We start from the raw sequence: 27,272 nt of genomic DNA, 5'->3' as shown, positions 1-27,272 counted from the left end.
ACAAAAGTCGGGTGAAATGGCAGATGGGGTCTTGCCCGATGCGAGTTCGGGGTGAAATCCCTTGGGAACGGGCCCTGGCTGCAGAGTGGGAGCAGTGAGTGGAGAGACCCCGGCACCCCCCGCCCCCCCGGCCGCTGGGGCAGAGGTTTGCTGGATCACAGCTCTTGACAAAAACCAGATTGTGAACGACTCCAACAGCCCCACCAGCACCAGAGCCAGCCAAAAGGTCAGCTGGGAGCAGCTGGAAATAGGAATAAACACCCTCAGCGGGGTCCAAGAGACATCTGTGCACAGCTGCAGTGTGTGTGTGGGTGTGTGCACGTACCCCCGGAGCACACCGGGCTCGGAGCTCTCTGCCAGCCACAGAGGACTCCAGGCCATCCAGGAGGTGCTGGAAGTGATGCCTCTGCCCTGGTGATCTCTCCTTCCCTGCCCAAGGCAGGAGCAGGTCCTGCTGCTTTCTGACAGGAGAAGGTGGAAGCGAGGAGAGCCCCTCTGCTCTGGAGCCAGGCTGGGAGGGCTGAGGGGGTTCACCTGGAGAAGAGAAGGATCCAGGGAGAGCTGAGAGCCCCTTGCAGGGCTTAAAAGGGCTCCAGGAGAGCTGGAGGGGGACTTGGGACAAGGGCCTGCAGGAACAGGACAAGGGGAAATGGCTTTAAGCTAAAGGAGGTTTGATTTAGATTAGATATTGGGAGGAGATTCTTCCCTGTGGGGGTGGTGAGGCATTCCCTCAGCCTTTCCTCACAGGAAAGGGTTCCATCCTTCTGTTCATCTTGGTGGCCTCCTCTGGACTCACTCCAACAAGTCAATGCTCAGATTTCTTACTCAATTCCAGCCACATTTGATGGAGGGGAGAGGAGCAGCCCAGGGGGCTGCAGGTTTGTGGGGCTGGGGGGGATGTGACCTGTTGTTCCCAGTGCTGAACTTGTGCCACCACTTCCCCTCCTGCAGCAACAGGGAACGGCCAGGTCCAAACTCATCCCCCTCCATGTGCAAAATACCGGCTCTGCACCTGGGAAAGCCCCAAATTCACTCGTGGTTGCTCTGCAAGGGCAGATCCCGCGTTTCCTGGGACTGTGGCGGTGCCCAGAGAGTTCCCATGAGCACAGGGCTCCCCCATGGACCTCACACTCGCCAGACTGGTTCAATGGGTTTGAAAGCCTCGCCGTGCTGCCTCCCGGAGCACAGCTCTGCTCCTCAGCCTGCGGGACACGGGCTCGGGGGGGGCCTGACCTGGGGACCCGCGTGGGCTGCGCTGTGCCCGCGGGACTGCTCAGCCCCGCAGAGGAGGAGGAGGGTGGGAGGAAGCAGAAGCAAAGCAGGGCTGAACCAGGGCCAAACCCCAGCAGTGCTGGCACCTGCTAATTACGGCCCGGCAGCGTCACGGGCCGGGACTGTGCTGCTGCATCATCCCCCCTCAGCGCGGCCCCGGGGCTGTTCCCAGGGCACACCCCAAAACCCGGCACCCCCCCTGCCCTCCCCCAGGGCACAGGACCCTCGGGATGGGCCACGGGCCGTCCCCTGGCACGGGGAGCCTGTGCCCAGGAAGGGGAGCAGCTCCTGGGGAGCCTCCACCGGCCCGCGGGGGTCACCTGTGGGGCAGCTGCCAGAGCATCCCCGGGGTCAGCCCCAATTCCCAACCCTCCACCGGCACCGGGGCTCGCTCGGGGGGATGTGCTGAGCCATGGCACGGAATTGCCGGGGCGGGAATCCCGCTGAGGGGGTTGCAGGGACAAGCAGCGCGGAGCCGGGGGTGTCCCCTCCCGGAGCCGGGGGTGTCCACTCCCGGAGCCGGGGGTGTCCCCTCCTAGAGTCGGGGGTGTCCCCTCTCAGAGCCGGGGTGGACCCTCCCCGTGGCCCTGGCAGGGGTTGGCAGAGGCCGGTCCAGCCGCCCGCGGGATGTCCGCACACACTCCTCTCCTCCCGCCGCCGCCTCCTGCCCCTCCCTGCTTCATTCCTTCCGTGGAGACGCCCGGGATGCAGCCACGGGGCTCTTCCTACCCCAACCCGCCCTCCCGTGCCACCAAACGCGGTGACAGAAGCCACCCCACGTGGATGTGCCCCGAGGTGGAGCGGGAGCTGCAGCTCCATCCGCACAGGAGCTCTTTCCCTGGGCCCCTCTCCCCCAGCTCAGCCTCCCTCCATTCCCTGCCCTCCCCGGGACCCCCAGACCCCCACCAGGGACATTCCTCTCGTGTGTCCCCGTGGTGGTGGGGCCATGCCCGGCCTGGCACAGGGATGTGACACATCCCACACTCTCGGGGGTTCCCCGCACAGAGCGAAAGGAAAGGGCACTTGGCCACCTTCCTCTTGGCCTCCTTCCACTTTCCTCTTCTGATGTTATCCTCCCTTTTTATGGCTCCTTGCTCGAGCCTTAAGCCCCAGCAAACATCACCAGAGAGTTCATCCAACAGCAGCAGCCAGGGCCTGTCTGCAGCACACCCCCCCTGGGCCAGCACACCCTGGCTGGGGCTGGGACCCCAAAAGCACATCAAGCCCCCAGGGCAGACCCCGGCGGAGGTCTCGGTCACATCCCTTCTCCAGAGGTGCCTGAGGGTCTCCAGGAACACCCACGTGTTCCCGTGGCAGGAGGTGAAGCTGAGGGGTGAAGCCTGGATGAGACACAGAGGCACCTCCGGGGCTGCCACCCCCCTGTGCCCACCTACCCTTCCTCCCCTCCTGCTGCCTGCCCCAAGGGGAGTATTTTGGGTGAGGAAGACCCTGGTGGTGCAGCCCCTGCCCATTCCCTGCTGCCTCACACCCCAAGGGCAGCAGCTGAGGACAGTCTGTGCCCTGGGATCAGCACTGGTAGCACGGGGTTGATGCCAGTGACAGCTCTGATGGCACCAGTGGTTCCCAGGAATAGTCTGGGCATCACCTGGGATACAGCAAAATCCAGTGTCCCAGGTGGGGTGAAGAGTGGGCAGAGGGAAGCACCAGGGGAGCAGCCACTGTCCCCTCACAGCCCCCCATGGCCCTTTCCAGGTGAGAGCAGTGCCATTCCTGTCCCCACAGCCCTTTCCAGGTGGGAGCAGTGCCATTTGTGCCCCCCAGAGCCCTTTCTAGGTGGGAGCAGTGCCATTCCTGTCCCCACAGCCCTTTCCAGGTGGGAGCAGTGCCATTTGTGCCCCCACAGTCCTTTCCAGGTGGGAGCAGTGCCACTGGTGTCCCTGGGGCAGAGCAGGGCTGTGGATTCAAGCCAAGTGGAGCCAGGAGTGAGGGAAGGGAAGGGGGCACTGCTGGAGGAACCCATCACTCCTTAACGTTGAGCAGACACTCTGTGCCAGCCCCCAGGACCCTGGTGCTGAGCTGGTTGGCAGCAGATCCATCAGCCCAGGGCAGCCTTAAAAGGCAGCAGCTTCCCAGACCCCCCAGCTCCAGCGTGGGCCCCTTGGAGCAGGGAGGTGCCCCATCCCTCCCCTGGGGTCGTGGTGCTGTGCCAGCCCTGTCTCCCACCCACCTTCCCCACTGGCACCGGGACGGACCCACTGCCAGCCCAGGGCTGGCACCCACCTGGAATTCCCCTCCAGCACCTGGAGCTGGGCTGGGCAGCAGGAGATCGGCTTCTCTTCCAGCTTTGCTGGGATTTGGGGACTCTAACAAGGCCCTTCCACCCCAGCTGGCAGTCCCTGCTCCTGGCACAGCCGGGCCCCTTTATCCATTCCTGGGAAGTGAAGGCACTGCAGGGAGACACACAGAGCTGGGAGTGTCCCCTCACCCTCCCCAGCTCCTGAGCCAAGAGCAGAGCAGGGATCACGGGGCGTTGGAGAAAGGATTGGGCCATGGCAGGATGTCCCATGGAGCAAAGGGCCATGGCACAGCAGGGTCACCCCTGGCAGGAGGGGCATTGGGGGGCACTGGGTTGTGACACAGCCCTGTGGGAGCAGCCACTGCCCAGCCCCAGCTCAATGAGCCCCAACTGCAGCCTGGCCAAAGCCTGGTACCAACACTGCTGCCCAGCCAGCAGCTCTGCAGGGCCCAGCTTAGTCACACTGATCACCAAAAGCCATTGCCAGGACAAGAAGCCAAGAAACAAAGCGACTTCTGGCCTGCAAAGCCACGTGAACCTGCTCCAGAATCATCAACCCACAGAGGCACAGCCCAGATTCCACGGGAGGCGACTCCTTCTCTCACTTGTCCCTGACAAACCACCCCAGCTCTGGGGACAGGGGCTCTCCCAGCCCCTGCCTGACACACAGCCAGCATTGCCACTTGCAAACCTGCAGGAACTTGCTTTATTAGGGAATTTTAGGGAATTTCAGGTGGTGATTTGAACCTCTCTGCCTCAGCCCAGGCCAGCAGTGCTCAGGCCCTGCAGAGCATCCTGCTTTGCCCTTCTGGAGTTCTCACACTCCCTGCTCCTACCTCCAGCTGGGATAATCCCTCCTGGCCCAGCAGAGCCTCAGGTGGGGCAGCTTCACTTGACAAATGACTCCAGAAAATTGCCAGGTTTGGGGTCTGTAGTGTCTGAGTGGCCACGGGCGGTGGCAGGAGCCAGGACGCAGGAACAGGAGAGCAGGAACAGGCTCCAAGAGACCTGGGAAGAGCTGTCACACAAAGAAAACAGAGGAGGCAGAAAGGCAAAGGCAGATTTGTTTGAAAAGCTGCAAAAGGAGTTAAAAGCAGGGAATTGGCTGGTTAGGGCAGCACCGAATGCCACAGCCAGGCAGCACTGGAGGGATGTCTGACACCCACTGCCAATTCCCAAGGGAATCCAAGGGATCCAGGAGCTGCTGGCACAGCAGGGCAGCTGGCCCTTTGCAGTTGGCCTTTATTAGCCCCAAATGCCACAAAAGACAGAGCACAAGAGTCCCTTTAGGCCACCAAAGGTAACACAACGTGCAAGGAAACACCAACCTTCGTGCCATTCAGGAGCTGGTGGTCAAAGCTGATGAAGGTTTAAGCTGCTTTCAAAATGAGTTTTAAGGATGACAGATGGAGGGAAGGAAAAAAACCCCACCCAGTTCTCTGCTTGAGCCTCCCGTGGATTTGGAGTCACATTGCTGTTTTCAGGGAAGCTTTTAATGCTGACCCCATTGTTGGCCACCTGCTTGTCACCCCTACACTCTGCTGAAGCTCTTCCCAGCCCTGGGAAAGCCTCCAGCACAGCCCAGGACCCTCATCCCAAAGCAAGCTGAGACTCCACAATGAACATGGAGTGATGGGAATGCCCAGCTTTGACATTCAGGTGGCTGCAGCCCTGGAGTTCACAGAATCCCAGGATGGTTTGGGTGGGAATGGACCTTAGAGCCCATCCAGTGCCATCCCTGCTATGGGCAGGGACACCTTCCACCAGCCCAGGTTGCTCCAAGTCCTGTCCAACCTGGCCTTGGACACCTCCAGGGATGGAGCAGCCACAGTTTCTCTGGAAGTGTTTCTCCTGCAAGCAACAAGCAAAGACACAGGACATGAAAAGCAGCAACTCCCACCCTGGGCTTGTTCTGACACTGCAGACACAGAGCAGCTTCACCAGTGCCTCTGCTGCAGCAACTGTTTGGGGTTTTAGGACCTTATTCCCTTTGCCCACAACAATCTATTAAGCTCTGGGATGACACAGTGCAGACCCTGCCTGGAGCACCCCTCTCCCAGCCTTCTCCCACCTCAGGACTCCCAGCCCACAGAGCAAGGTGGGCTCTGACACCAGGGGCTCATTTCCACCCCCCCAGGGCTCCAATCATTCCCAATCTCTGCTCATCCCCTGGTACTGCTGGGCCACAGCCCCAGATCCAGCTTCCTGAATAGCAGGAAGTTTGGGATGATGAGCAGGTCCAGGGGAAGTGCAGCTGCACAGCAGGAATTGCTGGAATAGTTTTGCTCCAGCTGAGTGTCCTCAGAGAAGAGCATCATGACCCCAGCAAGTCTCCATCTGCTTTTTCTGAGGAGTTAAACTCTCACATGGAGAAACTGTTGGATCATGGAGTTGTACCAAGAGATCCTGCCCAGCTCTTGTGTTGCTGAACTGATGATTTGCCCCCTGGGCTTGACCAAAGAGCAGTTTGGGTCACTCAGGTCACTGCCCGTGGCCTCCTCCCACCCCACATCCCCCACTCAGGAGTTCAGCCCTCCCAAATTTCCCAAGGGGAGAAAATTTGTAACCACCAGTTCTGATTTAGCATTTCCTCATCTCCCCCTTCGAGGGCTTCAGCTTTGAGGGAAAACAGCAAATTCCAATTTATTTTTTTTTAAACGAGAAAAAACTCCAAGTCTACCCTTTTGCTTCTCAAGAGGATTAACAACAACGTTTTAAGAAACAGATTTTCAAAAAAAAAATCAAGTTAGAACTCCACATAAGGCACCTCCATTTCAATACTTTTTTGACACGGATATGAACAGGACACGAGAGGAGAGCTGGGAGCTTCCCAGGCACGTGGTGCTCTCAAGGAGCACCAGTTTCTCCAGGAAGTTGGTGTGTGAGGAAGATGAGCTCCAGTTCCATCACACCCCAAAATCCCTGGGCTGCTGCAGGACTGAAGAGTTGGGGCTGATGTGACCCCAAAAAATCAGCAGCCAAGCAGTTTTGGGGCTGGCACAGCAGAACTTCCTCAGCTGCAGGGCCCAATCCTGCCGAGGAAGTTCCTCTTCCTTCAAGGATTAATTTACTTCCTGCCTTTCCTGGCAGAGGGAGAAGTGGCCACAGTCACCCCCGGGTGTAGGAGCAGCCTCCCAGGATTCCTCACACTCTCTGTTCTGGGAATGTTTCAGGATAACAACTCACACCCTCGGAGGCAGCGGCGACAGCAAATCAACAGCTTTTCACCCCACTGCTGACCCCCCCCACCCTGCTCCCAGAAATTCTCCCTCCTTTAAAACACCAACTCCTCTAAAACTACACAAAGAGACTATGAAATAAAACAATTTGAAGTAAACGAGGTGAACATGATATTTATGAACAAGCAATTCCCCTTAGATGGGTTTTCAAAGGCTTAGAGGTGGGAACCTCGGGCTGTAACGGGACATTTCCCATTTTCCTTCACCACAAACACTACACAGAACCAAAGCTGCAGCTGAGTACAATAATTAACCCCCACCCCTCCACCAGCAGGATGCCCTGGGGCAGAAACCAGGTCTGAGTAGAACCCAGATGATCCAACAGTAGCAGCATTGGCTTCATTTGACTGTATTTAAATAAAAATCGAGCATTTAAAAAAATAACAGGCACTAAAACCCCCTCAGCACTGCTGCCCCCACGGGTCTCTCCCCACCCCTCCCCGGGCGCTCTGGGGGTGGCACAGAACACAAGAAGCCATTTTTCAGGAAGCAATGTAACAAAAATAACCAAAGGCAGCTCCCGGCCGGATCCGGGCCCGAAGCCCCGAGTTCCAGGAGTTCCCAGGGAGCAAACAGAGGAGGGGAGGGGCAGGACAGGCCCCCCACGCTGGACAGTCCGTGCTGGGTCCCTGCAGCCCTCAGAGCTTCTTCAGGCGACTGTACATCTCCCTCTTGCTCTTCTCCCCAGCCCAGGTCCGGCTCTTGGTGCGGAACCTCTTCAGGTCCTCCTTAAAGTCCTTGTGGTGCATGGGCCGGTAGCTCTCGGGCTCACAGAAGCTCTGGGGAGAGAGGAGCTGCTGTCACCTCGGTGTCACAGGGCTGAGGATCCCACTGACAGAGCCTGGCAGCAGCCACTGGAACAACCACCCTTGGAACAAACAGGGACAGACCCCCCCGCTCCACATGGGAGCTCCACGCTCAGAGCCCGGGGATATTCAGATTACAGCTACCAAACCCTGGGTACAGGGCTCTCATCCCAAACGCTCTGGCAGGCACCACCACGGCTCAGTCTGTGTGGTGCTCACCCCGGAAGGCAGGGACTGGAAGGATCCTCGGGATCGCGGAGCCCCGTCGGCTGTTCCGTGCTGCCACCTTGAGGCCTTGCTCACCCCTCCCCGGGACAGGGACAACCCAAAACCCACAGGGACAACCCAAATCCCACGTGTCCATCACCCCCGGGGAGCCAGCAGATCGCAGGGAGGGCTAAACACCTGGGCAGCACTCGGTGCCACCAGCACCAGCATCTCCCACAGGGCCCAACATCCCACCAAGAAGGAGCTGACAACCCCATCCTACTGGCCACAGACAGGCCAGGTATCTCCCATCTCCCTGAAAACACACCAGGAAGGTAATCTAAGGGATACTCTGAAGTGTGAGGGAATGAGGTGACAGTCAGGCCATGGCCTGTTTGTGCCAGAGCAGCAGGACAGACCCCAGGAGCACTGGAGAGAGTCTGGCCATGGAAATGCTGCAGGAGCAAAAGGCAAGTGGTAGGAGAAATCCCACCCTCAAAGTGCTGGGAAGAGCTGTGGGGTGTTCTTAGTTTCCTTGTCTGAATTACAGGTTGTAAACTCCAAGCTCAGGTTTCCAATTTTGCTGTTTCAGGACTGTAGGAGACCTGAGGTTTCCATTTGTTATCCAGCAATTGCTGTCAAGCCTTGTCTTCTCCCCTGCTCTGAAGGCTGAGCAGCCTTCAGTCCCTTCCCTCAGTGACAGTTTGTTCTAAAAGGGCAGAAACCACTTTTGTATTTTACCTCTGAGACAAGTGTAAAAACCTTTCAGCTATGGCAGGAAAACAGCTCTGAGGGAAGGAACAGGCTCAGAGAGCCAAACCTGAGCTGCTCTGGGAACAGAGCACAGAGAGAGCAGAAAAGCCACCCCAGCCAAACCACTCTGCCCCAATGACAAGTCTGAGCATGAATAAATCAATAATACTTATCCACCACTTCTCCTGAGTGTGAAAGGGATGAAAGAGCAATCATGGGATGGTTTGGGTTGGAAAGGACCTTCAAGATCTTGTTCCACCCCCTGCCAGGGGCAGAGACACCTTCCACTAGATTGGGCTGCTCCAAGCCCTGAACAATTCCAGGGACGGGGAATCCACAGTCTGGGAGGAAGTTCCTTACCCTGCATCTCGAGAAGAAATCCTTGTAGCCCCCCTTGAGCACGTAGAGCTCTGGGTAGTGCAGGCTGGGGTACTCGTTGCTCAGCCTGTCCTGCTCCCGCACGAACCGGCACCTGCGGCAGGGAAGATCCTGGTGAACCCTGCACTCCACAGCTAACACCCAAAGCCAGCTCTCACCCCAGACTCCCCACCCCTGGGATCACAGGGGTCTGCTGCTGCCTGTCAGCAAGGGGCTGAGGACCCACACGGCCACAGTGAACGGGTTTTTCCCTTTCCCTCCGAACACACCCGCGCTCCGGCCACTCCCACCACGGGCTGTGCCACAGCCCCGCCAGGTGACAATCCCCGTGTCCCGGTGGTGCCACCCCCACAGCTCCGCTCCCAGCACTGCAGCAGGTCCTTCTCCAGGGGCTGGGCACTCACATGCGAGGGCCCCGCTCCGAGGAGAACTCGCAGTAGAACACCACGATCACCCGCTTGTTCTCCGCCGGCTCGATCGGCTGCTTCAGCAGGTAGTTCTCCACGTCCTCTTCCATGTGGAGGTTTATGGCACCCTGTGAGGGCAGGGGGAACTGAACAAACCTATCCCACTCCCTTGAGGGCAGTTTCCTCCCCTTGGTTTGCTGGAGGAGCCCTGGAACCCTCTCCAAACCCAGTTCCAAACCCCACCAGCACACCACAGAGCCTGGGACTGGCTCTGGGTGACCACGACCTGGTTCAGATGGACAGTTCAGCACCTGCAGGCTGTGGCTCCTTGGATTTCCCTCCCCACCTCATGTATTTGGGATGGCCTTTGATCAAGTAGCAATGTCCAGGATCAGCTACAGAATCCCAGAATCGTTTGGGTCTGAAGGGACCTCAAGGATCATCCAGTTCCACCCCCTGCCATGGGCAGGGACACCTTCCACTAGCCCAGGTTGCTCCAACCTGGCCTTGGACACTTCCAGGGATCCAGGGGCAGCCACAGCTTCTCTGGGCAGCCTGTGCCAGGGCCTCCCCACCCTCCCAGCCAAGAATTCCTTCCCAATATCCCATCTCTCCCTGCCCTCTGACACTGGGAAGCCATTCCCTGTGTCCTGTCCCTCCATGCCTCGTCCCCAGTCCCTCTCCAGCTCTCCTGGAGCCCCTTTAGGCCCTGCAAGGGGCTCTAAGGCCACATCCTCTCTGGGTGATCTGTTCCTGGTTATGTTTTGCACAGCCCTTTGTTCTTGGAAGTCTGTGATTTAAATTAAGTTTAATATTCCAATTTTAGCTTCCCTGGATACCAGGATGTTGCACACTGAGTGCCTTACATCCTTCCTCTGGAACCATCTCCCTGATGGCCACACAGCTCCCCTCCTGTGCTTAAGGAGGGCAGAGCACTCCCCTCTGAGGGGGAAAGGCACTTTATGAACCAAGTGTGAGCTCAGTGTCCAAGATCCAGGCAGTGGGTGGGTGTGACAGGGTCCCAGTGGGGCACCTCACGAATGACAAATCCACATGGCCTTGGATAACAGTCAGCCCCACGTGGGGCCAAGTGACCCCATACTGCAACTTCAGACCCCTCTGGGTGGCTCTTACAGGGTCAACACACCTTGATGTGCCCTCCTTCATACTCGTAGGGGTATCTGCAGTCCATTATCACACATTGCTTGATGAAGCTCTCAAACTTTCCAGTCAGCACAGACACAATCTGAGGAAAAAAAAAACCACAAAAAACGAGAGGTCAGTTGTTTCAAGATGTTTTTGTGTCGTCCCCTAAACCCCAGTAAAGAATTTTTCTGCATCTCCTTGAAGCACTCACCATTTCTGAGTCGATGTATTTTAAATCCTGATGTTTCCCATCAACAGTGTCAAGTAAATAACTCTAAGACAGAGAGGATGGAGAAAATCCAGATGTGAGTCACAGCATCCAGCAGTTCGTTCTCTGACAGATACTTTGATGACAAGAATCTCTTCAGGAGTTAAGACCAAGAATTCTAAAGTCAGGGACAGAATTTAATTTTTGGCTCCTGCACCAGAGGGATTTTGTAGGTCTTTAACCACAAATTAATCACTTTGTGTCTAACCTGCCCCTTCTCACCAACAGCCTCTCCTAGTTGTTTGAGGTTCACAGAATGGTTAAGGTTGGAGAAGACCTCCAAGACCATCAAGTCGAACCTTCAAGTCCAACCAAGCAAGATTTATGTAGCAGCAGAAAAGCCTCTGTAAAGGGAGGGGCTTTACTGGGCTGGTTTGAGCCATCCCCACTGGGAGAGGCCATTGGAACACTCCAGTAAACCCCTGGCCATGGAATCCCTGGAATTACCTTGGAGAAGTCCCCAATCAGGTCTCTCTGGTCGCTGTCCAAGATGCTCTCGATCTCTGCTGTGGAGGGTTGGGTCCTCACCAGTTTCACACTCTGCAGGACCCAGGGCAGAGATCAGCACTGGCACCAGACACATCCCATTCCCTATTTCCCACAACACAGAACTCAGACTTGACTCCAGAGCTCTGAATTCCGACTCCTCAGCTTCCCTGCTGTTCTGGGGCAAAGCTCAGGTTCAGGATATGCAAGCACTGCCCCAGCTCCCCCAAATCTCACTTTTCAGCCAAAAAAGCTCCCGTTGACCTTCCTAACCCAGGCACCAACATCAGATCCCCCCCAGCCAATTCTCCCTTGCAAACTGGATGCTGAGTCACCAACCGTTGGGTCCTCGGAAGTTCCAGGCAGGCTTTTCCTCTTCTTGCTTTTCCCTGGGGAACTGTCTTCCTGGGATCTCTCCATCCTCTTCTGGGTGGTTCTTCCTGCAATGCTGGACACGGATGAAGAGCCAAACAAGCGGCACCGTTTGGCCTGTGAGGAAGGAGAGGAGTTGAGTCCTCCAGCAAAGGTTTGGCTCGGAAAATAAACAAGCCTCAGGATTACGGATTGTTACGGATTTTGCCTTGTTTAAAGACACCACCACTGCACAGCAACTGCAGGATGGTGATTTGAATTATTCAGGCTTTGCATTTCCAGTAACACTTGCTACTGGGTGGACTGGGGGAGCTTGGAGCACCCTAAGCAAGATGAAGTGCTCTGCACCAATTAGCAGCCAATCTATCAGCAGATCAAGGAGCTTCTTACTGGAGTCTAAACTCCCTTCCCAGTCCCTTATCAGGGGATCAGCATTCCAGGTGAGCCTGGTGCAGGGCGAATTCCAGATATGCCAGCAAGATTCTGATAAGGGAAGTCAAGATTTTCTCACAGCTTGTGAAGTGTAAAAAGAAATTTAATGCCCACAAGTGTTCCAGACTGACAGAGTCTTCCAGGCAAACAGCTTCAGAGATAAGGGAATACTGCAGGGGGTCATGCCACAGCTTGTTTTGTTGTTGTCCTTAGGGATACAGGAGACAGTGGGATCGCTTGTCTGGGCAGTGGAAGTGCCAGGACACGGGCCAGCCTGTGTGCTGGGGAACACTCACCCGATTGTCCGCTCTCCTCATGACCAGCGGCGCCGTCCAGAGACTCGCCACGTCCGACGGCACCTCCTCGTCGTTCTGAGGGGGGGGAGAAAGGAGGGTCATCCCACCTGCTGCACCACAGGCTGGAAACACAGCTCCTGCACAGCTGGGGCAAACATTCCAGCTGGGTTCAGCTGCCAGGGCAGCTTCAGGAATTTAACTCCGTTATCAGGCCACTGCTCAATGAAACAACAGACCCGAGCTGAGACACGCTGGAGTTATATCAGTTCATTGATGCATCAACAGTGATGATCCTCCAGAGCTTTAAGCATCTCAAATTCAGTTGGAAACAGTTCTCTATTTAAGTGGCTGCAAAGCAAAACACCACCTCTGAGTTTTCCAGCAGGTTTCTAAAGCAAAATGTCAACTGTTCCAATAATTCTCTCTCGTAATGCAGCTCTCCAACTAAAAATAACTTCCTCGTTCACACCCCAAACAAATCCCACTGTCTGCACTAGGAAAGAGCACTTATAAGACAGGGATACCACAGTGTGAGTTGAAAAAGATGATGATACCTCATCTCCTAGTGGGAGGTGTCCCTGCACATGGCAGGGGGCTGGAACTGGATGGTCTTTGAGGTTCCTTCCAACCCAAACCACTCCGGGATTCCACGATTCCCTAAACTTATTGCAGTTTGACTGAGCACACTGACTTCTGCCAGAACACACCTGCACCACAGACACACATAGCAGCATCAGGCAGAACTGTATTTGGGATCTCCACCCCATTCCCTTTGCACATACCTTCAAATCCTGGTCATCCAGCAGCTCCAGGAACCCATCGTCGTCCTCGCTTTCCGAGGTCAGGGAATGCTGCTGCAGGAAGGGTGGCCTGTAGTTCTCCTGCTCACCCGAGGCTGTTTCATCCATGGGAATCTGAGAGGAGACAGTTTCAATTTTAACAACATTCCTTCTCTTCCCAGAGCTGACGCCACGACCTTCCTGCACTGCAGGGAACACCGAGGTTATTCCTTCACATGGAGCAAACAGGACAGAGAGGACTTGGCAGGATGAAGGGCTGCCAGACTCAAGGAGTGGAGACAAGACTTGGCCCCCCAACCCTGTTTCTGTGCAAGGACCCATCATGATTTTTCAGTTGCTTTTTCTAAGCAACAGGACACGAATAAGGCAACATTTTCTCCCTGGGTGTCACATCTGGACACAAAATCCAGCTTGTTCTGCACAGCTGGGGTTGTTGTTCCAAATGCATCAGCCTCAACATAAGTCATAGTGAAATCAATTCCAATTCCACATCAATGCCCACACTCCCCTCAATTACTGCAGCAGAACCTCAGCTCTGCACTGACTCACCCTTCCCAGAACAATCCACATTTCAAATTTCAGGAGCCAAAGGTGAGAAGAATTTTCTTATCTGGCACATAAATAAGTCTTTCTATTTGGCACCTGAGCAGTGGTGACTGACAGTACTGCCTTTGAACCCTGACACAATTTGTCTTCCTCCCAGAGAGTGGGCAGCAAAGAATTAGGTGAGAATTAGTTTAAAAGAACTTACAATCTGAGCTGGAGATGAATTCTGCCTTGCTGCAGCCCTTCCATCACGGAAGCAACGAGAAGCTGGTTTGGTTGGCTTCTTAAACTCAAATGATTCCTGAATTAAAAAGGAAGAAAACCATCATTTTACCAGAATGACAAACTGTGTGGGTTGCTTGGATCATTTTATCCTTACAGGGTTTTTTTAAAACTACCTGACATTTTGGATTTAATCTCCCTGCTGCCAACAGGAATAGTCTGAAGGTGAATGTCTTTAAATGAAAGATGTTACAAGTGTTTCATTTAACATAATCCAAAATTTATGTTCCTGACATCACCTACAGGTTGAAGGCCTTTCTATCCCTGTCAGTCAGCTTCTCTGCAAAATACATCATTTTTGAAGGCAGCCAAGGCTGTGTCCTCTCCTGCAGACCTGTCAGAGTCCCACCCACGGGATTCCCAGGAGCCAAAGGACACTGATTCCATGAGGAATCCATGGCAGCAGTGGCATGAGAGGGGTTGATCCACCTAAACAGCTTCCTGGAGGCAGCCCTTGGAATTCTCTAGAGCAAGCAGAGAGAACACCTCCTCCCTTGCCACAGCCAGAAAGGAGTCAGGGTTAGTGGTGGAGCTGCACATTCAAAGTCTTCCTGATTTTTATTAATCTCTAATCACTTACGTTCTCCTTATTTTCATCTTGTGCCAGTGGCTGAAAAGCATCACTGTCCAGAGAATCTGAATGGTTTCTCTTCAGGGCAGGGCTGGATCCCAGCAGGTTTTGCTGCAATGACCACACAAAAATGCCAGTTCAGTACTGTGCAACAAGCACATTTTAAGCACACGAGGGGTTAATAAAGACTGTAAAGTCTCTGACTATGAATTTGTGCAGGAAACTTGGCTGACACCTCAGCACAGGTACCAAAATGCTTCCACTGCAGCAGTGATGGAGCCACACCACGGAGATTTCACGGGGACTTAAGTGAGATTTACAATGTACAAGCTGCAACTCTGACAGTTTGCATTAAGCACCCTCAGCAGCTGGTTTTGCAGCCAGAAAATTAACAAGTTAGGCAATGTATTCAAGTAGGAACATGCCAAACCCTTTAGCATTTGCAGACCATCAGTACCACTCTCACTTACTGGCAGGGAGTGTATTCTCCTGAAAGGTATTCGAAGGCTGCAGGGAGAAAGAACAGAGATTTATTTCAACATTTTGTTTTAAAAGACACGATTAAAACTCACCCCTCCCCAACTCCATAAGCTACAGCAGACACTAAGAGTTTAAAATAGAATTGTACTCACTTCAGTCTGCTGGATTTGAGAATTGCTTTCTCAAACCTAAAAGCAAGAGAGATGCACATTAAAAGTCAGCCCTACATTTAGGGGTTATGCCAAGCACAAGCCAACACAGAATCCCAGGATGGTTTGGGTCTGAAGGGATCTTAAGGAGCATCCATTCCCACCCCCTGCCACTGGCAGGGACACCTTCCACTAGCCCAGGTTGCTCCAAGCCCCATCCAACCTGACCTTGGACACTTCCAGGGGTGGGGCAGCCACAGCTGCTTTGGGCAACCTGCTTCTTACTGACACTTGTCTCTCCCAAACCCCATTTGTAGCCAGGCTATCCCATCCTGATTTTTGAAACACTCAAAAAGACTCCTTCTCCCCTCCTCCCCTTAAATTCTTTCCAGCACTGTTCAGACAAGAAGTGAGGCTGAAGGAGGAAGGGTGTGGTAAATCAGGGACCAAGGGCATCTGTCCCCATCCCTGGGAATAGATTAGGGGGAAGAAACAATCCAGTTGGGAGTGGCAAGCTCAAAGCTCAGGGTAACTGCTGGCATCAGTTCTGGCTGACAAGGTGGTGATGGGTCAAAGGTTGGACTTGATGATCTTAGAGGTTTTGTCCAACTTAAATGATTCTGGGATTCTGTGAGCAGTTAAGGCACAGAGAAGCATAATTTAAGTGTTGGAAACTGCAACTTGGTGCAGCCTCAGGCTCCTGGTGAGGTGTGTGGTACAACACCTCAGCTCAGAGCCAACACCTGGGACACAGGCAGGACCATTCCCAGCACCTCCAGCTCAAGAGGGAAGAACCCACATGTGCCAGCAAAGGAAAAGCCTCCTCAGGCCCCATCAAGCCACGTTTGTTGCTGATCCAGCACACCCAAGCCGGGTCTAACACGTGGTTACATACGTGTCCTCCACGGGGTCGCCGGAGGTCGCAGGGCCGGGTGAATCCAAAGCCAAACCTGCACAGGACACACAGAATTCCTGGTGGTCAGTCCCCAGGAAACATGGATTGTTGGACACTGTGGCAGACTGCCACAGAGAGACCCGGGGAACTCACGTGGAAAGTCCCACGTGCAGCCTCACCTCCGAGGCAGGGTTACAGACACTCCCTAAGGCTGGATTTGGACATGGATATGGATCATCAAGTGCTTGGGGAAAACCAGGAGTAATTAAAAAAAAGCCCCCCTAGCCCTGCCTAGACTGTCACATGGAATACTCTTGGCTTATTCTCTCCCACACACCTTAATAAACAAACAGTTTAGTCCTTTAGGTCGTTTTTTTTTTTTTTTCCCTAAGCCATGTTTTTAGTTATACCTCTTCCCAGGAAGAAATTTTGGGCTTATTCCAAAAAGATAAGTAGTCAAAAGGCCCTTCCTAATGTACTGGAAAGAACAGGAAGCGCTTCATAAGCACAAGCCAAGCAGAACATTGCATTTGTCTGTACTAAAATGCTGTGGAGCTGCAAAGTTACTCAGACACAGACTCCTGAGGAGCTGGAGAGAGTCAGGATTTAACAAGGTTGGTTGTTCTGTCCTGCTCTGTGCTTTGTGAGCTGGACTTTTGTTTTAGAAGTTCATAAAGTTCATATCTAGGCTAAAAGTGCCTCCAAAGTGGGGCGTGAATTCAGGTGGAAACACTGATTTCCCTGAGCTGGAGCAACGAGGTACCAGAGCTGCTCTGTGTCTGCAAGTCACGGGGTAAGAGCTTGTTTCATTTTTACTGGTAAAGCTCCTCACCTGAAACAAAGGAAATCTCTCTAGGCAAGTATCAGAACTGAAGTGTTTCAGATAAACAACCAGCTCTTGGTAACAAAAAAAACAACAAACCCACAGCCCCAAACCACAAGGCAAACCCACTCAACTGGGGCAGGCTGGCCCAGTCTGGGTTTAGAGAGAGAAAACAGATGGTGGGGACTCGCCTCCATCACCCTCCAAAGGGCAGGAGCTCCACGGGAGAGATGGGATCCCAACACCTTCTCCCTGTTTTCCACACCAGCATCCAGGAGCCACCCCAGGAATGGGGGGACTGCAGGCAGGGAAGGCTCTCTATCCAAACCCTGCCAGCTGCTTTTCAATCCTTAATTGTTAATTATTAACTGGGAAGGCCATACCTGAGTCTGTGGATTCTGAGGATGAAGATCTTTGCAATCCATTCTTGTTCCCCAGGTCTTGCTCCGTGTTTTCCCGCTGCCTGTAAAGGGAAGTTTGGGATTTGGTTTAAAAGCTCTTTGAGGCAACAAATACAACCTGGTGATCATCACCTGGAACCTTTATTATCAGCCAGGTGAGGGGATTCCCACTTGGAAAACCAGCAGAGCACTGTCCTGTGCTCTGGGTGCTGCTGAGAACGGGGACAATGTCACCACTGGATCAGATCCAACACCCACAGGGCCTGAAGCTTCATGGTTTGGGTTTGAAAATATTGGAAATCTGGCTTCTGAGGCAGGGGAAGTGTCGTTTAACACAGCAGTTATCCTGGTTGCCTTCCTGGTCTCCTCACACCAAACATTTCTCCGTTCACATCAGCTCTGGGGGGTTCAAAATGTTCTTTTAGAGCCTGTGCCCTCACAGAGGAAGGTTTTGATACCTCAGAATTACAGACTTGGCCACGAAACTTCCAGTTCTTGGTGCCTGGAATCGCATTAGCACCTCCCAAACCACACTCCAGGGAGTTCTATCAGAGCCCAGCTGGAAGTGCAACCCTCTCTCTGGCAGCCACTCCTTTAATTCGGATCTTGCACAGCAAAAAATGCCAAACTTTTAATTCAAACCCATTTTTACAAGGAGCTGACTCCCACATTTTGTTGTATCCACTAAAGCTCAGCGCTGGGAGATAAGAGAACCATATGGAGCCTCACTCAAGTAAAAGAAAAGCTACTTGAATAATTTACATGGAGGGCACTGCCAGTGGTCTGCAGGAATCCCAGGAATCTGAAGGAGGGAAGGATCCTAAAGCAGGTGATTGCAGAAAACGAGAATGATGGAAGAGCAACAAACACAAAACCAGGAGGGTCATCGAGACCAGAGTGGGCCAGGGCAAAACAGGAGCCACTCAGGAGGGAAACTGGGGGAATAATGGGATTAAAGGAGACCAGGAAGAACAAAATTGGATGGAGCAACTGCATGGCTGGAGTTCTGGGAGTACAAGAGGAGGAGGAAGGTGCGGGAACAGGGGTGAGGGAGGAAGGACAGAGCTGAGATGGTGCAGGGAAGGCACAAAAAATGGGCACAAAGGTGTTTGTGGGAGAGGGGGAAGCCCAGGGAAGGGCTCAGGAGGGAGGTGGACACCCAGAGCAGAGCCAGGGTGGGACACAAGAGGGGGAAGGTGGGACTCAGGAGGGGGAAGGTGGGACTCAGGAGGGGGAAGGTGGGACTCAGGAGGGGGAAGGTGGCACACAGGAGGGGGAAGGTGGCACACAGGAGGGGGAAGGTGGCACACAGGAGGGGGAAGGTGGCACACAGGAGGGGGAAGGTGGCACACAGGAGGGGGAAGGTGGCACACAGGAGGGGGAAGGTGGCCCAGGGCACTGGATCCACGGGGGATGGGGGAGGTGGAGGCATCGGGCATGGGGAGGGGGGTGTTTAGGGAATCATGGAAGTTTTCCAGGCAGGGGGGATAAAACTCCTCGAGGTGTCACGGGTGGGGGGTGGGGACAAACAGCTCCTCCAGGCCTCGTTTTTTGGGGGGGGGGGGTGGGTTGGGAAAAGAGGGGCTGGAGGCCTCGGGTTTGGGCCGTGGGGGCCTTTGGAAGGAGAGGAAGCAGGATAAGGCCCTCAGTGCCTCATTTCTGGAGGGAGAAGGGAATGAAGAGACCCCCGAGGCCTCGATTCGGGGGTGGGGAAGGAAGAGAAGGAGAAATCCACGAGGCTTCACTTTTTTTTTTTGGGGGGGGGGGGGGGAGTGAGGGTGGATGAGCTCCCCGAGGCCTTGTTCTTGGAAGGAGAGGGAAGGGGATGAATTCCAACTCCTCGAGGCCTTGCAGTTGGGATTCGGGGGGTAAAGGACATCCCTGGAGGGGGTTTGGGTTTTTTTTTTTTTTTTGGAGGTGGGGGCCGAGCAGAGATAAAAGACATTGGGAGAGTTTGAGAGAGAAAGGGGGTCAAAAGACATCCTTGGGGCTTTGGGTGTAAAGACACCCCTGAGGGTTTGGGAACTGGGGGGGGGGTGGGGGGGGTTAAAAGCCACCCCTGAGGGTTTGGGGGGAGCAAAGGACCGGGAGGCGGGAAGCTCCACAAGGCTCCAGTGCGGGGGAGGGAACGGAACGGAAGGAAAACGACTCCTGGAGGCCTTGGGCTTCTTTTGTATATGGGAGGGGAGCCCCCTCAGGCCTCGCTTCGGGTCCAGGAGGGGGAGAAAAGGCCCTGGAAGGGGGGAGAAAAGGCCCCGGACAGGCGAGGGGAAAGGGGGTGCCTTGGTATAGAAGGAAGAAGTGGAGAGATAAACCCTCGAGCTTCCCTTTTTTTTTTTTTGGGGTGGGGGGTGTCATGATAAAAAGGGGGGGTTCCCAGGGCCTGTCCTCAGAGTGCCCCCCCTGCCCCGACTCACCCGCGCCCAAGCTGCTCCATGCTGAGGCGGAGGTCGGAGACGGGCGAAAGCTCGTCCTGGAAGAGCGCCTTGACCACGGCGGGCGAGGCGGGGGACGCCGGCGAGGCGAGCGAGAGGCGGCGGCGGCGGAGAGCGGCGGGTGCGAGATCCATAGGAGCGGGACCGGGAACGGGACCGGGCAGGGCAGAGGACAGCGAAGCGCTCCCGTCAGCGCGGCCGCCGAGGCGCTTTGGCCCCAGCCGGTACCCGTCGGCCTCTCCGAAGCTGGCGCCAAACGGCGGCTCGGCCAATCAGCGCGCGGCGCGCGACGGGGGGCGGGTTGTTTTTTTTCAAACCCCCCCTCCCACCGCGCGCGCTCCCACCAGTAGGAACGGCCGCGCAGGGGCCGGGCCCCGCCCACCACCCGTGATCGACGTGCCTTCGGGCCAATGGAAGGGCGAGAGATCCGGGGAGGAGGGAGGACTACATTTCCCGGCATTCCCAAAGGGAGGAATGCGGTTTTGCCCTGCGCGTTGCGTGCTGGGAAATGTAGTCCTCAGCCTCGCCGAGGCGCCGCTTTGCCGCCATGTTTCCGGCTGCCTCCTTTCGGCCGGGGACGGGAGGGGAAGGGGCGGGATAATTGGGAAAAACGAGGGAAAAAGGGCGAAAGTGTTGCTGTTTGCCTTAAAAGTGGATACGCACCCAGCTTTCCGGCAGAGCTGTTGCCTTGGCCTGTCCTGGGCTGAGAAGAAGGGGCGAAAACTATGGAAAAAATGAGGGGGGAAAAAGAGCAAAAGGGAGTGTTATGTTTACCCAAAGTGTTGTTATTTGCCTTAAAAAGAGACACACCCCCAACTTTACAGCAGAACCATTGCCTTGGTCTGCCTTGACCTGCCCTGACCTGCCCTGAGACTAAGGGGAAGGGGGAAAAATATGGAAAAAATGAAGGGAAAAAGGGCAAAAGTAAGTGTGGCATTTACCCAAAGTGCCATTTGCCTTAAAAATGGACACACCTCCAGCTTTACAGCAGACCCATTGCCTTGCCTTGCCTTTCCTTGACTTGCCCCGAGACTGAGGGGAAGAGGTGGGAAAACAGGGAAAAATTAGGGGAAAAGGGCACAAGTGAGTGTGGTGTTTACCCATGTGTTGCTATTTGCCTTAAAAATGGGCATACGTGCACACACACAGTTTTTCAGAGGACCCATTGCCTCGCCTTGCCTCCACCTGCCATGGGACTGAGGGGAAGGGGGGAAATCTGGGGAAAACGAGGGGAAAAGGGCACAAACTCAGCAGGTAACGGGGTATCAGCGAAACAAGGAGCCCTTCTCACATCACCACTGCAAAACCCTGCCGCGTTTGCCCCCTCGACAGCCACGGAGCAGGGTGGAGGCAGCGATGGTTGTGCCGTGGGAAGGAGGGAGCTCCTTCCATGGCTCTGCAGGTGTGGGGGGAGCCATCCCAGCTCCAGAACGCCCTGGTACCACTTTACAGGTGCTGATTCAGTGATGTGCTCGGGACAGAGTGGCCCCAGCGGGTTGTGTGGGTTCTCCTCAGCTCAGGGTTTGCAGATCCCTGCTGTCTGGTCCCTTGCAGATCCTCTGCCGGATCTCCCTGGTGGATTCAGGGGCTGCTGTCTCCAGCTGATCACGTTGGATCCGGGGGATCTCACTCCTCCGCCCGGGCCCTGCCACCCACCAGTCACACGATGTTCCCAGTTCCTGGGTTACACAGTGTGGTGTTTGCTCCTGCCCTGCCCTCCCGGGATCTCACAGATCCCCATCACACTCCTGCTGCTCTACCAGCCTGGAGGGGCTCGGGCTGTGCCCTCGCTCCAGCTCTCCGGTCTGCCCTGCCCCCTCCCTGCACATTTTCTTTTCTAGAAACCGTTTTTGCAGGGGTTTTCAGCCACTACTATCAGCTCGTGGCTCCACCCTGACTTCCTGGGTGTGGGGTGGCTGCACCCTACAACACATCACCCCACACCAAGCCATGCTACAAGCCATGAAGTGCTGCCAAAGACCCACATGGGCAATCAGAGCCTTCCCTGCCTCCCTGCTGATCACTCCTGCCCACAGGGACAGGTAGGACACTGCCACCACGGGATCTAGCCAGGACACTGTCATGCAGACACCCCCAGGCAGGACAGCACATCTTTAATGCTCCAGAGGGCTCAGAAGGAGGAGATGCAGCAACGCACAGAGCAGACCCAGCCCGGGCAGAGCTGTGGTGAGTTTGCAGCGTGGTGCTGTGTCACTGCCAGGCTTCCTGCCTGCTCAGCCAGCCCAGGGCACGGCAGGGCAGTGGGAGGCACCCGACCCCATCAGTCACACAGGCGGATGAAGGTGTCTGCTGACCAGAGCCAAAAGTACGGGAAGACCTTCTCGGTGAAGGAGGTCTTGAACTGCAAGATCTGCACCATGTTCTCTGTGTTGTAGAAGGTCACTTGGCCCCCTTCGTAGTCCAGGTGGACCCTGATTCTCCGGGGCTTTTCCTGCAGTGCCAGCAGGGCGGGCAGCCCGTGGAGCGCCGTGTACTGGCCATCCCAGTCCAGCCGCAGGGCCCAGATCTTGCCCAGGGCAATGCTGAGCAAGTCCTTCCTCTGCACGGACTCCAGGGCCACCCCCACGGCCCAGCTGTGCCCCTTCCCAACCTCCAGCTCCCAGTAATGCCTGCCAGCCGTGAACCCCTGGGAGCCCAGCACGCTGGGGCTGTCCGTGAATCTCTGGGGGGTGTCGGGGAGGTTTTGGAATCCCTCTGCGAGGCGCAGGGTTCTGTGGTCTGCAGAGAGGAGCAGGAAAGGACTCGCCGTCTCTGGGTCCAGCCTCACCTTCTCTAATGGACGACAGAGAGAGAGGTCAGTCTGTGCCCGCTGAGGAGAGAACTGGCACCTCTTTCTCCCGTGCTCCTGGGAGCACAGTGGGCACTCCTGCAGCCCCCTCGGGGGGCACAGGGCACGGGACCCTCCCTGCCCTCCCCTCTGGGACCCACGGGTGAGGCAGGACTGAGCCAGTGTCCCCACGTGCAGGGGATGGACTCAATGGACTTTGCTAAACCTGCTTCCAGGTCTGCTGGGTATTGCTGGCTCCACAGCCAGGCTGGCAGTGGGGAGCAGATATCCCGTGGGTGTTATCCTGGCAGCAGTGGTGCCAGGCCAGTCCCTGCTCCTGTGACAAGGCTGGCAAGTGCTCACCGAAGGGAAAACCAGCCCCCAACCCTGCCCTGCCGAGTAACCAGGCAGGGCAACCTCCCTCCGGAGCTGGAGCTGCCCATCCATGTGGGATGTTCTGCTGCCATCCCGCGGCCATCCCACAGGGCCACACAGGTGTCACCACGCAGTGTCACCACCCCCGGGCCCTCTGCTAAACCCACTCCTCCAGGGACTGCAGCGTGGGGGGAACTGAGGCACAGCTGTCCTGTGCTCAAGTCCCTCATCCCGAAAACTGAGAGGGCACTTGTAAATGCCAGCTGGAAACACGTGCAGCCCCTCTGCTCGACTGGTCACAGCCCCACACAGCTCATGCTGTCCTGGCCCTCGGTCTGAGCCGCAGGACAGTGTCAGTGGCACTGCCTGGCACAGGGACAGATCAGGAATTTCACAGCAGGCCTAGTCAAAACAACAGGACACCGTTCCAGACAGACACTGGCTTTAGACGTTGTGGCGTGAGCCTATCTCTGTGCCAAGGACATAAGGATACTCATCCTGGGAAGCTTTTCTCCCTCATTTGTGCCCATCAGCTCCAGAAACTCACCCCTTTCCCTGTCTATGTTGCTCAGCAGGTTCTCTGGAAGAAGGAAAGGAAGATGCATGAGTCTCTCCTCCTGTGGCACCTTTCCCACTCCCCATCAGGACAGCAAGCCAGACATGGGCTCTCAGAGCCCCAGGCTCCAGTGAAGCCTATCTTGGAGATGGTTCCCATCTGGAGCAGGCCTGTTTTGCTCCCAGACCCCAGAGCAGAGGCAGCAGGCAGTGAGGATCTCCCACTGCCAGCCAAGCCCAGGGGAAGTACAGCACGGAGCCAGCAGTGCTTTACCTTTGAATTTGGCCACTGTGCCCAGGACCAGCTGGCACGTCTCAGAGAGGGTCTCAACAGTCCTCTGCAGCTCCGGGGAAACCACCTCTGGGACTGGGGCCTTGGCTGCCTCACAGCTGAGGGGGAACAACACGGAGAGGAGCTCTGAGCCCGGCCACCAGCCAGCACCCAGCAGGGAAACGGGGGAAATCCCCCCAGCCACAGAACCCAGGGGCTGAGCCCCAGCCACCAGCACGGGAACCCCGCCTTTAAGAGGGGAGCAACGGCCTCTGGTTCCCGGGAACACCACGTTAAATCCCAAACTCTCAGCAGGGCAAACCACCTCCCTCCCCCTGGCTCCTGCAGCATTCCCAAGCCTCTGCCCAGAAGAGCCGTGTGGGAGGAGAGTGATGCCGAGCCCATTTCGTACCTGCTTAGGACTTTGCCAACATCCTGGAAGAGAGAACACAGGGGTGAGCTCTGGCAGTGCCCACAAGGACCGCGGTGCCCGGGGCAGGGAGGGACAGTTGCTGCGTGAGGTGGGTGATGGGCATCGGGGAGGGGGTCGCTCCACACCTCATCCCAACCCTCCCCCTCCCTCAGGGAACACTGCAGCCCCCGACCCACACCAGCCACACTGTGTCCCAGCCTGGCACCACTCCCAGGCTCCGGGCTGCACCGGGATGTGCAGGGTGCCAGGGGGGTGCCCCCCAGCCTCACCACGGGGCCACAGGCCCAGGTGGGTGGTGCAGCCTCACCATGAGGAATTCCACCTCCGGCTGGTCCTGTTTCTTCTCGATGTCCCCGATCAGCGTGTCCAGCAGCGATTCCCTCTCTGCCACACGGGAGTTGTATTCGGAGCGACTCTTGACGAGCTCCTGGGACACTGGGCCAAGCTGGGCCAGCAGGACCTTCTTCTGCTCCTGCAGGAACTTCTCCAGCTCCTCAAAGGTGTTCTGCAGCCTCTCTTCCTCCAAGGCCACCGTGTGCTGCAAGGCATCACATGGAGGCCGTGAGCCATCCCAGACTCCAGCTGCCTTGGGAGAGGGGCAAGGTCACATGGAAAGGGAGAAGAGGTTTTGGAGAGGAAAAGCTGGAAGAACGGAGAGAGGGGTGGCGAGTCCAGATGTTGATGGACCCAGGGAGGAGATATGGGATGGACAGAGAGGGAGAGAGAAAAGTGTGTTGTCATGGAAACGGAGAGAAAGATGGGATGTGCCCGGGGAAGGTGGGTTGGGAAGGATGCAGGGCAGGTGCAGGGCATGGAGGGGAACACACACCAGCAGCTCATCACTTTTTGGCTCTCCTTTGGGCTTTAATTCTTCCCTTGCTTTTTGCAGAAAAACCAGGTTGCTCTGGAGTGTCTCCTGGGGTGGGGAGGAAAAAAGTAAAGGTGGATTTGGCAATTTTGGAGTGACATTTGCAGGAGGGAGATGACGTCACCAAACAGCCCCTGTGAGGACAATCCTGCTCTGTGGGGTCACTGGGGGTGGCCCATGGGTGCCTGGGGGTGGGTTTTGAGCTCGGAGGCAGCACCCACCTCTCCAGGCACACATAAGTGAAGCTGAAGCTGCAGAGATCCTCATCCACAGCTGTTTTGGCCAGAAACATTTCTGGAATAGCTTCATGTGGAAACCCTGGAGTTTGTGGTTTGGGTTTTTTGGATTTTTTTTTTTTTTTAATTAGGAAAAACAACTTTTGGTGTTGGAAGTGGGATTTGTGGGAAGAGGTTTGCAGTGACAGTAGAGTGTGTCTCAGACACACTCCATAAATCTGCTGGAATATTAAAAATCCCCTGTGCTCCTCCGAGCCATCCCCTGCAGCACAGTGAGCTGGGACCCCACATTTTGGGGGAGAGACCCCGGCTGGGGATGAATGGGGCACGAGGGACTGTGTGGGGATACAGAGGTGGGGGGAGAGGGACCTGTGCTCCTGGGAGGGCTGGGGGCAGGCAATGGGCAGTGGGAGCCATGGGAGAACCAGCAGCCCCAGCAGGTTGGGATAAGGGACCCCAGCCCACGGCCAGATGGGGACCCCAAACCTGTACCCAGACAGGGACCCCAGGCAACGGCTGGATGAGGCCCCAAATCTGTGGCTGGACACCCTAACCTGTGTGTGCAGGAGAAGCAGACTGTGCCCTGAGGGGACCCCAGTCTGTGCTCAGAGAAGACCCTGACCTGTGTTCGAGAGGGATCCCAGATACCTGCCTGGAAGGGACCCCACCTGTGTGTGGAGGGGACCCACATCCAGGCCTGGAGGGGACCCCAGCCTGTCCCTCGAAGGGACCCCAGATGTGTGCCCAGGGCAGACCCAGGTCCATGCCCAGGGGAGCCCCCAGCCCATGCCCAGAGCAGACCCCAACCTGTGCCCTGAGGGGACCCTGACTCTGTCCCTCGAAGGGACCCCAATCTGTGTCCCGAGGTGCCCCCAGCCTGTGCCCAGAGGGGACCCCGACGTGTGCCCTGCTCCCCCCACCCGCAGCCGTGAAGCCCCCAGCCCGTGCTCAGCCCGTGCCCAGCCTGTCTCCAGCTCGTTCCCAGCCCGTACCCGCAGCTCCCGGGCAGCCCGTTCCCAGCCCATCCCCAGGCCATCCCCAGCCCATCCCCAGCCCGTTCCCAACCCGCTCCCAGCCCGTGCCCAGCCCGCTCCCAGCCCGTACCCGCAGCTCCCGTGCCCAGCCCGTCCCCGACCCGTCCCCAGCCCGTCCCCAGCCCGTGCCCAGCCCGCTCCCAGAGCTCCCGGGCAGCCCATTCCCCAGCCCGGTCCCCAGCCCGGTCCCAGCCCGTATCCGCAGCTCCCGGGCAGCCCATCCCCAGTCCGCTCCCAGCCCGTCCCCAGCCCATCCCCAGTCCGCTCCCAGCCCGTGCCCAGCCCGTTCCCAGCTCGCTCCCATCCCGTCCCCAGCCCTCTCCCATCCCGTACCCTGAGCTCCCGGGCAGCCCGTCCCCAGTCCGCGGGCAGCCCGTCCCCAGTCCGCGGGCAGCCCGTCCCCAGTCCGCTCCCAGCCCGTCCCCAGCCCATCCCCAGCCCGTGCCCAGCCCATCCCCAGCCCGTGCCCATCCCGCCCCCAGCCCTCTCCCATCCCGTACCCGCAGCTCCCGGGCAGCCCGTGCTCAGCCCGTTCCCAGCCCTTCCCAGCCCGTACCCCCAGCCCTCTCCCATCCCGTCCCCAGCCCTCTCCCATCCCGTACCCTGAGCTCCCGGGCAGCGCTCTCAGCGGCGCGGGCGCGGTGCGGGCGGTGCGCGGGCCCGTCCCTGCAGAGCGGGCACAGCGGGGCCGCGCAGGGCTCGCAGAACAGCGCCAGGGGCTCGCCGTGCTCGGGGCAGCGGGGCCGCCGCGCCGCCTCCTCCAGGGCCCCCGCCAGCCCCGCCACGGCCCCCAGCGAGCGGTTGGGGCGCAGCGAGCCCGGCGACAGCGCGGCCCGGCACTGCGGGCAGGCGGCGGGGCCCGGCGGACAGCCCAGCACGGCCCGCAGGCAGCGCTCGCAGAAGCTGTGCCCGCACTCGGTGAGCACGGGCTGCGAGAACAGCTCCAGGCACACCGGGCAGGTGGACTCGGCCGCCAGCTGCTCGCCCAGGGCCAGCACCTCCCGAGCCATG

At 56.8% G+C, this 27,272-nt stretch overlaps 2 protein-coding genes across 2 annotated transcripts; both read right to left on the bottom strand.

The window, feature by feature from the left end:
- Positions 1 to 6,855: 6,855 nt before the first annotated feature.
- On the bottom strand, positions 6,856 to 19,982 carry CDC25A (cell division cycle 25A). Its single transcript, XM_032686758.1, has 16 exons — positions 19,684 to 19,982; positions 17,249 to 17,328; positions 16,043 to 16,097; positions 15,151 to 15,186; positions 14,989 to 15,025; positions 14,528 to 14,629; positions 13,871 to 13,966; positions 13,102 to 13,233; positions 12,320 to 12,394; positions 11,559 to 11,708; positions 11,181 to 11,273; positions 10,677 to 10,739; positions 10,467 to 10,565; positions 9,317 to 9,447; positions 8,895 to 9,006; positions 6,856 to 7,547 (listed from the first exon to the last, which is right to left on the bottom strand). The coding sequence occupies exons 1-16, from the start codon at positions 19,833 to 19,835 to the stop codon at positions 7,407 to 7,409; spliced, it is 1,554 nt and encodes a 517-aa protein (XP_032542649.1). The 5' UTR covers positions 19,836 to 19,982; the 3' UTR covers positions 6,856 to 7,406.
- Positions 19,983 to 21,798: 1,816 nt separating this feature from the next.
- LOC116786295 (E3 ubiquitin-protein ligase TRIM7-like) lies at positions 21,799 to 27,272 on the bottom strand. Its single transcript, XM_032686774.1, has 7 exons — positions 26,864 to 27,272; positions 24,953 to 25,039; positions 24,431 to 24,661; positions 24,103 to 24,125; positions 23,694 to 23,809; positions 23,412 to 23,444; positions 21,799 to 22,494 (listed from the first exon to the last, which is right to left on the bottom strand). The coding sequence occupies exons 1-7, from the start codon at positions 27,269 to 27,271 to the stop codon at positions 21,983 to 21,985; spliced, it is 1,410 nt and encodes a 469-aa protein (XP_032542665.1). The 5' UTR covers position 27,272; the 3' UTR covers positions 21,799 to 21,982.

This window comes from Chiroxiphia lanceolata, chromosome 1, assembly GCF_009829145.1.
Source record: "Chiroxiphia lanceolata isolate bChiLan1 chromosome 1, bChiLan1.pri, whole genome shotgun sequence".
Classification (NCBI taxonomy): Eukaryota; Metazoa; Chordata; class Aves; order Passeriformes; family Pipridae; genus Chiroxiphia; species Chiroxiphia lanceolata.
This window is presented reverse-complemented; position numbering and strand designations above follow the sequence as displayed.